The sequence below is a fragment of the Heterocephalus glaber genome, unplaced genomic scaffold (assembly GCF_053883595.1).
Source record: "Heterocephalus glaber isolate CG9 unplaced genomic scaffold, H.glaber_assembly_v1.0 deba00001497, whole genome shotgun sequence".
NCBI lineage: Eukaryota > Metazoa > Chordata > Mammalia > Rodentia > Bathyergidae > Heterocephalus > Heterocephalus glaber.
In genome coordinates this window covers 65,395,505-65,407,961 of record NW_028258320.1, presented here as the reverse complement: position 1 = coordinate 65,407,961, position 12,457 = coordinate 65,395,505, and the positions used below count along the sequence as shown (strand labels likewise).

Genomic DNA, 12,457 nt, shown 5'->3' with positions numbered 1-12,457 from the left:
TACAAGCTAGGCGTTATAATCCCAGCACCTGGAAGGCTGAGGTGAGGCGGGGGATCACCATGAGTTTGAGTCCAGCCTGGGCTATGTAGTGAGTTCAAGGCCAATCTGAACTACAAAGCAAGACTGACTCAAAAAAACAAGTCTGGGGATGTAGCTCAGTGGCACAGCGCTTGCCTTGCAAGCTCAAGGTCCTGAGTTCGATCCCTGGTACCAAAAAAAAAAGCTATAAATTTATATTGTACAGATAAAATAGAAATATTTTGATACTCAAAGTTTTAGGTAGGTAAGGAATTATGCCCTCTCATTCTCCCCACTCCAAACAAAAGAAAAAAGCTCATTTTCCAACTGTGAGGCACTGGCGAAGTATGAAAAGATTTTGAAAGTGAAAGCCATCTCCATAACCTCATCTGCAAGCAGCTTAACCTCCATCCACCTGGAGGCTTTCCCATCTTGTTCCTGCCTTTATTTAGTTAATTTTGTTTAGTGTACACCTGTGGCCACACTGAGCCACCTGGTAGATAACTTACTGATTTGGCCCTTTTAAGCTGCTGTGAAACTCCTTTTTACTGTGTGAAAGCCACAGAAACACCCTCTGATGCCCTGGGCAGGTGTGGGAGACACCAGCACTAGATGTTTGGAGCCCTCTCTGTCATGCCCTGGGGGTATCCTGACCTGGGACGGCAGTCCCTACTCAGCAGGCACAGTCTGTGGGACAGAGAGCCAGCCAGTAGTGCCCAGCGCTAGACCTGCAGCAGGAAACAATGCTATGGGAGCACGGGGTGGAGGCACCTAGCTCAGTGCTGTGAATCCCAGGAGGCCCCGAGGAGGCATGAGGATCGACAGATGCTGAAGTCAGCACAGAGCAGAGGGAACAGCTCGGATGGAAGCCCAGAGAAGACCGCAGCGCGTGTGAGGGACTGGATGTTGGTCCAGAATGAGGAAGGAGAACCAAGAGGTGAACTAACAGAAAGGCTCTTCTGGCCACAGGAAGGAACTTAGACCTGATCTGCATGTGCTGGCAGCCGTGAGGCTCTTCATTGAGCACCTACGGTTTAGAAGAGGAAGGGGAGCGAGGGTTGGTGGGAGCGAGACTGTAGCCAAGCAGCACCAGCAGAGGGGGCTGTTGCCCTGAGCGGGGCCAGCAGCAGTGTCTGAAGTGAGTTCTGGGACTAGATCAGGTCGGGCTATGAAAGAGGAGTATTATGCATTCGCTATGAAATGCCCCCTAAAAGGCTCATGTGTTCAGAGGTGGGGCTTTTGAACGGTAACTGGGTCATGGGGCCTGGACAGCACTGCCGGCTGAATTCACTGATGAGTTAGTTTAGAGCTGAATGAGCTGTTAGGAGGTGAAGGGTATCTTTCTTCTCCAGCTTTTCCAACCCACTCTGCCTGTTGGGTGCCATGAGGTGAGCAGCTTTCCTCTTCCGTGATGTTTTGCTTTGGAGCCAGTAGACCATGGATTGAAACCTCTGAAGTCATGAGCCAAAATAAAGCCTTTCCTCCTTTGTGTGCGTCAGGTATTCTGTCCCAGCAACAAAGCGTGTGCTGCTAATTCTGGACACAGCTGGCCTCGGGTAGGGGTGGGCTGAGTTTGAGGCATTTATGGGCCAACCAAAGAGCCAAGTGCAGTGGGCAGCTGGGTGGGGGTCCGGGACACCCACTGTGAGCTCAGGCCCCAGTAGTCTGACGGCCCAGCAGGGCCGCAGCGCAGCCTTTGGGAGGGACACTGGTGAGGGCCAGCTCGGCAGGACAGAAGGTGGGGCTGAGACAGTGAGTGTGACAACTTTGGCTGAGAACAGGCTTTTTGCTTTAAGTGGAGGTGACTGCAGCAGTTTAAATGCTCTGGGCAGAGCAGGCAGAGAGGGAGGCTAGAGGCAGGGGGTGGAAGGGGTACAGAGCAAGGCCCTGCCAGACAAAGGGATGGGCCTGAAGCCTGGACAGTGACCTTACCTGGACAGGATGGGGGGTGAGCTCAGGAGAGACGCCCTGCCTCATCCAGGGTCTGCTGTGTTGTTATTTTGGTTTTTTCTGGTACTGGGACTTGAACACAGGGTCTTTGCCCTGAACTACATTCCCAGCACAACCCCCCCTTTTTTTCCTTTTTTAATTTTAAGATAGGGTTTCACTAAATTGCTAAATTTCCCAGGCTGGGCTCAAGCTTGAGATCCTCCTGCCTCAGCCTTCCAGGGTGTGCTGTGTTTTGAACTCTGCTCAGGAGGCTATGAGGAGATGAGCTAGGAGTGGTTAGCAGGTGTGGCCCTCAACAGGAAGAAGCCACAAGGCAGAGAGCAGGCTGCTAGCACCTCAGGACGAAGAAGAGGCCAGCGTCCAGCTTCAGGGCTACAGGCTGCACGACTGCCTGCCTGCACGCACTGACACCAGCCCGCACCTCCCTTTGGCCTGAGATACGCAGGCTGGGTTACCAGTCCGAAGCACAGGAGCTCTGACCGATCCCCAGGACCTCCGCCTGACGGCCATCTTGCTACTCAAAAGAGATGACATCTACCAGATATGGGGCCTCTTAAGATTTAAAGCACGCTTGGAGTCAGAAGGAGGGGAGGGCTTGAGCATTCCTCGAAGCATAACAGAGCTGGGAGAACCTTCAAATCATCCCGACCCATCATTCTAGCAGGCAGGGCCTGGGCGAGAACACAGGCTGACTGGGAATGCACATCTGGATTTCCATGCCTCCCAAAGACCGATCTGGTCTTGCCTGTGAGGAGTGTTCTTAACCCTCCCTTTCGAGTCACTACTGGGACACATTGTATTAGGGGTTTGACTGTGAAAATGTTACTCCTGATGGGTGTGGTGGTGCAGGCCTGGAATCCCAGCTACTCGCTACTTGGGAGGCTGAGGCAGGAGCATCACCGGGTGATTGAGGCCAGCCTGGGCTACAGAGTGAGATCAGGGCCAGCCTGAACTATATAGTGGGATCCTGTCTGAAGAAATCAAAACCAAAACAAAAAAATGGCTCACCTGAGTCATGCGTGGTGGTACAAACCTGTAATCTCAGCACCCTGGGAGGCCGAGGCAGGAGAATCACAAGTTCAAACTTAGCCTGGGCAACTTACAGATTTAATGAGGCCTCTCAAAATAAAAAATAAAAATTATAAAGGGCTGGGGATGTGGCTCGGTGTGAAGGCCCCAGGTTTAATTCCTAGAATCACAAAAATATAAAAAGCTACAAGCAAGCCTAGCTGTCTTTCCTCGCTCCCTGCCTTCTGCTCCCGCTCTCTGCGGCCTGGCCACTCCGGCCTTTCTGACCGCTCTCCTGCTGCCTGGGGGCCGCGCTCTGCTCACACCACAGCCCGTGAACCACAGGCAACACATGCGTGCCCCGCCGAGCTGTTCCTCAGCAGGGGAAGAACAGGAGCAAAGGGGTCATTTTCAAACTAAGCTTTCAGGAATCCTAAGTAACCCCCAGACTTCTGGAAGGGAGGAGGGGCCGCTCTCGTGGGCTGCTTTTCGGTTTCGGGGCAAGCAGCCGCCCTCTCTGCCCTGTGCTAAGAGGAAGGCGGCCAAACAAGACCCTCATCATCCGCTGGCCCTGGCGCTGGCTCCGCGGTGCAGGTTGCAGTGAGTGGCTTAGGAGCCCAGGGCCTGGAGAGCCGCGCCGACCAGTCCGAGACATCGTCATCGGATCCACGGTGCCCTGTTACAATCAGATACTGCTGGTTACGCACTTTCTGAAATTTTAGCCAAAGAAAATAAACCTTTCGACGACAGGGAAGCGATAAAAGAATGCTTGTGCTTACGCACAGTTCTTCATTCTTAAGGAAGACAAACTTTTTTTGTAGGCAGCCCATCAAGCATTTTCTCTTGCTCTAAATTAGCCCTTCTGCAAGAATGAGGTTCCTGCTGGTGAGATGGACCCCAGATAGGGCGGGCCTGAGGCTGCCTGTCCTCGGGAGGCAGGGTGCTGCTGGGAAGGAGGGAGGACTCTTGCTGAGAAGGGTGTGGGCGCCTGGAGCCTAGCATGGTACGCACCAGGCCGGAGGCGCTGGGCAACAACTTGCTGGTTAACTCGCTGTCACTCTATTCTCCAACTTTATGAGCAGTTCATGGCACTCTAACACCAGAAATTAAAATTAAGTTGAAAGTTCAAACACATGCCCATGCAGAGTTGGAAGTCAATGTTCAGAGCAGCCTTATGCATAAGAGCCAAAACCTGAACACAGCCCTTTTAAATGTCCATCACCTGGGGGACAGATATGCCAGATGCAATATAGCCACACGATGGAATACTACTCAGCAATGAAAAAGGAACAAGATAGCTGTAGCTTAAAACTGAAAGAAGTCACACAAAACTACTGTACAATTCATTTATATAAAATTTCTAGAAAAGGCAAGACTTGGAAGACAAATGTAGAGCATGGCTCTACTGCATCCCTGGGGCTTGGGTGAGAGCAGAGTGACTAAATGACAGAGGGAAGTGCTCAGGATGATAGAAATGTTCTAAAAGGAGACTGTAGCTGGTCACACAACTATTTATTAATTTATTTTTTCAGGCAAAAGCACAACTTTATTTTCACTTCTAAAAACACAGTTGAGGGCCGTGGATTTAGCTCAGTGCTTCTGGTGCCTGCCTCGCAAGCGCAAGGTCCCGAGTTCCATCTCCGGTACCAAACAAAACAAAACAAAACAAAAAAAACACAGTTCAACAAGAACAAAGGAGACTGTGCAGTTCAACTTTTTATTTTAATAAAATCAGAATATGCACAGCACATGCAGTGCTAGCATCTAAACTAATACAATAAGCAATTACTAAAGCTACAGTGACTTGAGGTTCAATCTCTACATTCAGCAAGTTTAACTCCATTCTTACATGATTTTTGAAACTGTAACTGAAAATATTGCTTGCTGATAAAACTTGCTCAAATGCTATTCCTGAATGTACAAGTCACTGATTATGCCAATGCAACAAAGATAACCACATGTTTGAGGATTGCAATGTGCCATTCACTGAAAAAAAAACAACTAAACAAAACTCACATGACAAACATCTGAGAATCTGGACACTTCAGTGTTTTGAAGTGTTTCATTAATATCTTGTGTCAGGCACTTTTTTTTGGTACTGGGGATCGAACTCAGGACCTTGCGCTTGCAAGGCAGCCAGTGGAACCACCGAGCTAAATCCCCAGCCCTTTCATTAATATCTTAAGACAAGTGTATCAAAACCTTGGCATGATTTAATTTTTTTTTTCTGAGCCAAGGGGGGCAACCTGAGGAGGGAGGAAGGATGGGGCCTGAGGGCTGGGTTCCAGAGAAAACTTACCATGCCTGCATAATGGACCAACTCAAAGTGCACCTGATACTTGCGCTTTTTATTGGGCTGAGACTGCTGTAAATTGGGTGATTTCCCTGCATGGCTGTCATAGAGCTTGGCCTGGAATGGCATGATTTAATTTGAAGTCGCCAATTTTGTTTTTACTAACATCAAAAAGTTATGGCTACATTGCCAATGCTGGGTCTGCTTAATTTGACTTAAGAGTTTAATATGACAACATTAAAAGCTCACACTAGCCCAAAATATATAATTTCACCCATACAGTGACATTCAACATTTAAGTGCCAGTGTTTTTGTACTGCCTTTTGGTCAAGTTTCTTTAAACTTTCAAAGAATCACTTTTAGGCTTACAAAAATAAATATTTGTTGGGCTGGGGATTTAGCTCAGTGGTTCTGCCACCTGCCTCACAAGCACAAGGTCCCTAGTTTGGTCCCCGATACCAAAAACAAATTTGAAGGGCTGAGGATTTAGCTCAGTGGTTTCACTGCCTGCTGTGCAAGCACAAGGACCTGAGTTTGATCGCCGATACCAAAAAAACAAAACAAAAACACAACAAAAGAACAAAAAATGATTCTGTCATAAAATAAAAATTTGTCAAAATGTTCAATAAATATTACATAATACTTTTTAAGCTGTGGCTTCCAAGACTTCCATCAGAAACCCCTCTAAGAAACTAAAAATTAAAATGAAGAAGGTCTTCCCAACCAACCCACTTCTGAAATGAGAGCCAGCTCATCTGCAGGTCAAAAAAGAGCAGGGTCGCCAGGGATGTAGATCAGTGGTGCCACTGTCTGCCTCGCAAGCACAAGGTCCCGAGTTCAATCCCAGGTACCAAAAAAAAAAAGAACAGAAAAGAGGAGTGGATGCTTGGGTGACTTCAAAGGGGGTAGACACCAAGGTTAATTGGGTGTTTGGTTTTGTTGTTTTAGGAGACTAAAAATTAGCAAGGGGCTGAAACTTACCATACTACTTATCCAACCTTCTGTAATGTAAAAAAGAAAAAAATAAGCAATAGCTTTTTTTGTATATTTGTTTGTTGTGAGATAGGGTCTTGCTGTATAGCCTTGAACTTGCAATCCTCCTGGCTCAGCCTCCCAAGTGCCAGGACTACTGGTATGTACCATGGTGCCTGGCTAGCAAGAGCTTTGTGCCCTTTTCTTGCCATTCATAGAAGAAAGGCCAGCACTGTTTTATTTATTTTCTTTTCTTTTTTCCCCCCAGCACTGGGGATTGAACTGAGCGTTTGTGCACTGAGATACATCCCCAACTGTTTTAAATTTTTTCTTTTTTTCTTTTGAGACAAGTTCTCGAGAAATCACTCAGTTGCCCAGGCTTCGCTCGAACTTTTGATCCTCCTGCCCCAGCCCCGCAGAGTGCTAGGATTACAGGCATGCACCACCACACATGACTTGCCAGAGGTGTTTTCTACCACATGGACAAAACAAATCAAAATGAATCAAATAGGTCAAATGAATAAGCAAACGAACCTCAGCTCTCAGGAGACTGAGGTAGGAGGGTCACAAGTTAAACGCCAGTCTGGGTACGTAGTGAGACTGTGTTTCAGAAAAACAAATACAACAAATAAAAATTAACTGATCACAAGCAAAGAGATGATCCACATAAAGAAACTTCCCAGAATGTTAAAAAGACCTCAGAGAGGATCAATTCTTCAGACAAGTCCCAGAATCCAGCTTGTTTGTTCCTGGTTCAATGCAAACAAGTTGTGCATAGAGATGACCCCACACCATCAGCCAAGTCACCCGCAACAAAGCCCTGCTGTCACCCTCGAGCCCCAACAAGTTCTTAGAAAAACCAAGTTAATGTGAGCTTTCCGAGGGGTGCCTCTGGGGTCTGGTTTGTGAGCTCTGGAACATTCCCTGTGGTTGGTTTGAGTTCACAAGCAGTGTCACGGTTTCTGTCTAGATGTCCCCCAAGAGCCTCATGTGCCCGTAGCCAGGGCTTCTGTAAGGGGATGGACCGTGGGGCTCATAGCTGACTTGCTCTTCGGAAGTGGAGTCGGCTACGGAGAGGTGGGTCACTGGTGGGTCACTGGCGGCACAGCCTAGAAGGATTTCTCTCCCTCCCCAGCACCTCAGCTTCTCTCTGCTCCCTGGATGCTGTGAGGTGAGCAGCTTTCCCCTCCCAGGCCCTTCTACCATGCTGCTTCTGTCTGGAGCCACCTGACCGTGCAAGGCTTGAAACTTCTAAAAGCACACACGTGGGAATCACAGCTCACTCATGGGCACACACTGTCTCTCAGCGACACCCTTCAATGCAGCATGGCGCCCGAGGTTCTCCACCACTGAGGTTTCCGTCAGGATGGTCCTGCACGTCTCCCAGCGGCTCCCCTCCCACGCTGCCTTCTCCTCTGCTCTCTGGCATCAGCTGCCAGCCTGGCTGCACAAGTCAGAGCCCTGAACCCCTCCCTTCTCACCCATCCTCTCCCCAGTCAGTTCAGTCTTATTTCCTTTCTCCTTTTCTTATTTTGGGAAAAAAACCCCACAAAAATACAAAGGATTACACAGTATGATCCCCTTACCCAGAGTTAGCAACTGTAAAATATTTGGTTATTTTTGCTTCTGATTTAATTAAATTAATTTTTTGTGGTACTGGGGATCGAACTCAGGACCCTTGTGCTTGCGAGGCAGGTGTGGGGCCACTGAGCTAAATCCCCGGGCCTTCTGATTTTATTTTTCTAAACAAATCATCTCCAGTCTCATCCCTCTCCCTTCCTATCAGAGGTAGCCACTAGTATGAGCTCCCAATGTATCCTTTCAGTCCATATTTTTATAGCTATATATACATCAGTGAGAGAATGTATCCACAAACAAGTATGTGGTATTTCTTGTGTCATAATTTGCATAAATACTATACTTTGTGTGCCTTACTTTTCCTACTAAAAATCATAGACATCGTGCTTTTTTGTTTATTTACACTGGGTGTGTGTGAGTGCATGTTGCTGGGGATTGAATCCAGTGACCTTGTGCATGCCAGACAAGCGCTCTATCATTGAGCTACATCCCAAATTCTAAATGCTTTATTAAGTGGAAACATACACAGTAACATTTCAATGTGCACTCTGAGAAATGAATGAGAGGCTTTACATCCTTTTTTGTTTCAATTCTTCCAAGTCCAGTGTGTAGGTTATACTACAGCACATCCCAATCAGCATAATCTCATTTCACCTGCTCAGGAGCTGGACAGCAGGGCTCTAAGGCATGCATTCTCTTGCAGATCTAGTTTGTGCTTTTGAATGAGGAAGGCAACTGCCTAAGAACCAGGACTTCCAGGACTTTGTTTTTACTTTTTTTTTTCTTCTTTTTTGGTATCGGGGATCAAACTCGGGTCCTTGTGCTTGCGCAGCAGGCAGCAAAACCACTGAGCTAAATCCCCAGCAGAACCAGGACTTTGAAGCTGGCACTGCTGCCAGGTTTGGGGTCTTGCTGGAGCAATCCAAGCCTCTTTTCTTCACTTGTGAGCTGGGTTGCCCTTGCTAAAGCCTTTGTACTTTATTGCTGGAGCTAAGCCTTACAACAATCTAGAGAGCCAGGAAAGAGATTCTGAGACCTTTATAGTCATTGCTTCAAGGTCACATGGGGCATAAGAACATAGGCCCACGTCAACCCCAAAATATGGGGTTTTAACCCTGAAGGGCAATTTGATCCAGAGTGGTTTTGAGCAGAGAGCTGAGTGATTCCTGACTGTACTGCTGTGAGTACATCCACCAGCCTTGACTTCCTCACTGCGAGGACCGTACTCCTGGTAGAGGGCTCTGGAGGGACCTTGTGGCGATTCTGCAGGGCCAGTCCGGGCCTTGGTGACATGCGCCGTCAGCCGCCCTGGCCATCAGCTGGGCTGGTTTTCCAGTCCTCTCGCCGGGACTGAGATGGGACAGCGAGGGATGCGCACAGCAAGGCCATCTTTGGGTCGAGGAAGTCACGTGGCCTGTCCAGGGTCACAGGTGCCCTCCCGCCCCAACCACGCTGGCCGCATTCGGCGTTGGGTGATCCTGGAGCCCCGACAGCCTGGCCCAGCGCCTCCTCCTCCTCTTCCTGGGTGGCACAGAACTTGGTGGCCGTTGCCGCCCCTTGGGATGTGGGGGAGGCGCTGGGCGTGCCCCGCCCTGGCAGGTCTCCACTGGGGACCAACTCCCGGCCCGGGTCTTTGTCCCAGAGCGCTCCCCGGGCCCGGAGGGGTCGCCTGAGGAACCTGCTGGGAAGACCCTGTGAGCGATGCACAGGTCCTACACAGCCTTGCCCGGCTAGGGCGCGCCTCATCCCTCGTACCAGGCACCCAAGCATTTGGACATTTCCCCTAAACTCCTGCACATTCGGTATTGGGCAGTCAGGGCCAGCTACATAATTTGTGTGGCCTAATGCAGAGGACTGCCAGGGTTCTGGGCTGGGACTCCGCCTGGTCAATATCTACAGGTCTATTTTCTCACACATAAAGTGACAATAATTGCATCAATCTTTTTTTTTTTGGTACCGGGGATCGAACTCGGGTCCTTGCGCTTGCGAGGCAGGCGGCGGAACCACTGAGCTAAATCTCCGGCCCAATTGCATCAATCTTAAGAGTTTCCCTGGGAAAAAAGAAAAGAAAAGAAAAGAAAAGGACTGGGCCAGGGATTCAGCTCAGCGGTTCTGGCGCCGGCCTCGCAAGCTCAAGGACCCGAGTTCGATCCCTGGTACAAAAAAAAAAAAGTTTCCCTGGGTACATGGAAGTAAGTGCTCAATAATGGGCGTCACCACTTAGCCCTCAGTTCTGGGCCCTGCCTTTCCATTCAGGAGGATGAGACCAGCTCTGCGCTTTCTGCAAGCCTATGACAGCTCCTGAATCTGCTATCAAGGCTTGCTCTTCTACAGCTTTCACCAGTCCAGCTCCTCTCCCAGGAAGGCACCCTCGGGCCCTTCCTGGGTAATGTGTCCCCTCCTGTTTCCATGAAGTCCAGAGATACACTCGTTGTGCCATTTTAGCACCCTGCATTGTCCTGTCGGCGGTAGCCTCCTGTGCCTCCCAAATCCAGCCCTGCTGGCCTCTGCCTCCCCACTTTGGACCCCTGTAGGGGTCTGAACAAAGGAGGGGTGATCCTTAGAACAAGCTGTCATCACTCTTCTCAAACCTTCCTGATGTAACTCATCCCAGAACAGAATCCAAAGTCCCTAGCTTGCCCAGGAGGCTCTCTGCGCCCCTACTTCCGTTTTCCTTAGGGCTCCAGGCACGTGGCTTCCTATTGATTCTTCCACTCTAAGCTCATTCTTACCTCTTTGTACATGCAGTGCTGCCTGCCTGGAAGATCCTTAATCTCCTACTGCCCTCATTTGATCCTCATCAAAACCCCCAAATGGGTACAATTACCGTCCTCATTTTACAGATGCAGAGCCAGGGAGATCAATGCTCCCTAAGGGTTTCCCTCCCCCTTACCTGTAAGAACTTTCCACCTCAGCTCCAGCTCCTCAGTCCACCCCATTTCCTTCCTAATACTCTACAGTTTCTATTTATTATGCTTCCTCCTCCAGAATGTAAGTGCATAAAAACAGGGGTTTGTCTGTTCTTTTCACTCTTGTGCCTCCAAAGCAGCACCTGGCACATGGTTGGCACTGAGGACTTAACTGAAATAATGAATGAATGAATGATGCTATGTCTGTCTCGTCCCTAGACCCAGTTCCAAGTGTGAAGCCAGCATCTTAGTCATCTGTGTGGCTCTCGAGGTAAGTGCCCAATTTACTTTTGTTGACATAATCAAAGAAAGAACTGTGGGCCAGGGATTTAGCTCAGTGGTTCCGGCGCTTGCCTCAAAAGTGAAAGGTACTCAGTTCGATCCCCGGTACCAAAGAACTGCAGAGCCCCAGAATAAGCGGAGTCAAAAGTTAATTATCTTAAAAATGTAAATATTTTAAAATATGTTTATTCTTATATTTTACACTGAGCACTCCAAGAAAGTAATTACAATGATTTCAAAATGCAATCATATTGAACCAAGGAATTCAATTTATGGGCTTCATAATTATACTTAATATCTAGGAATACAGGTAGACACTAAGTCAGCTAATGAATGAGTAAAACAGCTATATTAATATATAAATCACAGGGACAGGTATCATGCACAATCAGGTAAGTCACTCTGTCACCGTGTTTTTTAGTAACATGATTCACATTCATTTCCATCACATATACATCCATTTCAAACGCTAACAACATAAAACTATAATCTTTGTTACCTTAAAAGAAAGTTCAGTTTAAAAATATGAAGAAATTCAAGAAGAAAATTTCAGGACTCTTGATCAGAAGCTTTCAGTGCATATGATACTACTTTGGTGTCAACAAAGGTTCAGGGAAAGGTAAGAAAGAAGAGGAAAGAAGAGACAAGAAGAAAAAAGAATGGAAGGAAAAAAATAGAAACAAGGCTTTTGTAGATAAAGAGGGGAGGAGGCTTGAAGGGAGGGGAGGGAATGGGAAAAAAGGCAGCAGCAAGATGTATCATGGATGGGTACAAATTCCCTATGATGAATGTGATCATCATGTATAGCTAAATGTACCAGTAAAATAAAGAACAAAAGTATTCTTTTTTTTTTTTTTTTTTGGTACCGGGGATCGAACTTGGGTCCTTGCGCTTGCACAGCAGGCGGCGAAACCACTGAGCTAAATGCCCGGCACATAAAGAACAAAAGAAAAGAGAGAAGAGTGCTTTCTTTACCAACTGACGACATGATCTAAGAGATGGGAGCTGGCTTTCTGCAGAGCTTCACTAGCTGTCAAGATGTCCCCAGTAAGGGACTCCTGAGGTTAGCAACTGACCACCTTTAGAAGGCCTTGGCCAGTGTTACGAAAGCAAAACACTTAGAGGAATATTTGTGAGTGCGAGCACAATTGGGCTTGTGTGAAACGCCTATGGGCTCCCAGGCTCGGTGCTTGTCAGGCCGGAGATGCTACAGGGGAGATCTACTGATGGACCTTCTCAAAGTATTCTTTGGAAGCTGTTGGATTTGGCTTGATCTGAAAATACAAAAACATTTCATGGGTAACGATGACTTTATAAAAAGTTTCAAATTTGAGCTAAAAAGTTCCCATTTTTTTTTTTTTTTTTGTACCAGGGGTCGAACTTGGGTCCTTGCGCTTGCGCAACAGGTGGCGAAACCACGGAGCTAAATCCCTGGCCCTAAAAGTTC

General features: G+C 47.9%; 2 protein-coding genes across 4 annotated transcripts in view; one reads left to right on the top strand and one right to left on the bottom strand.

Annotated features, from left to right (window-relative positions):
• Positions 1-12,457, top strand: part of Dennd10 (DENN domain containing 10) — a 34,723-nt gene that overhangs the window by 21,794 nt on the left and 472 nt on the right. For both annotated transcript variants that reach the window (XM_021253341.2, XM_021253342.2), the window contains exon 9: positions 10,948-10,999. In XM_021253341.2, the coding sequence (XP_021109000.1) occupies positions 10,948-10,965 (18 nt within the window). In that variant the 3' untranslated portion in view covers positions 10,966-10,999. The remainder of the gene's footprint in view (positions 1-10,947; positions 11,000-12,457) is intronic.
• Prdx3 (peroxiredoxin 3) overlaps positions 11,181-12,457 on the bottom strand; it is a 35,104-nt gene continuing 33,827 nt past the window's right edge. For both annotated transcript variants that reach the window (XM_004838830.4, XM_087185243.1), the window contains one exon: positions 11,181-12,284. In XM_004838830.4, coding sequence (XP_004838887.1) covers positions 12,231-12,284 — 54 coding nt within the window. In that variant the 3' untranslated portion in view covers positions 11,181-12,230. The remainder of the gene's footprint in view (positions 12,285-12,457) is intronic.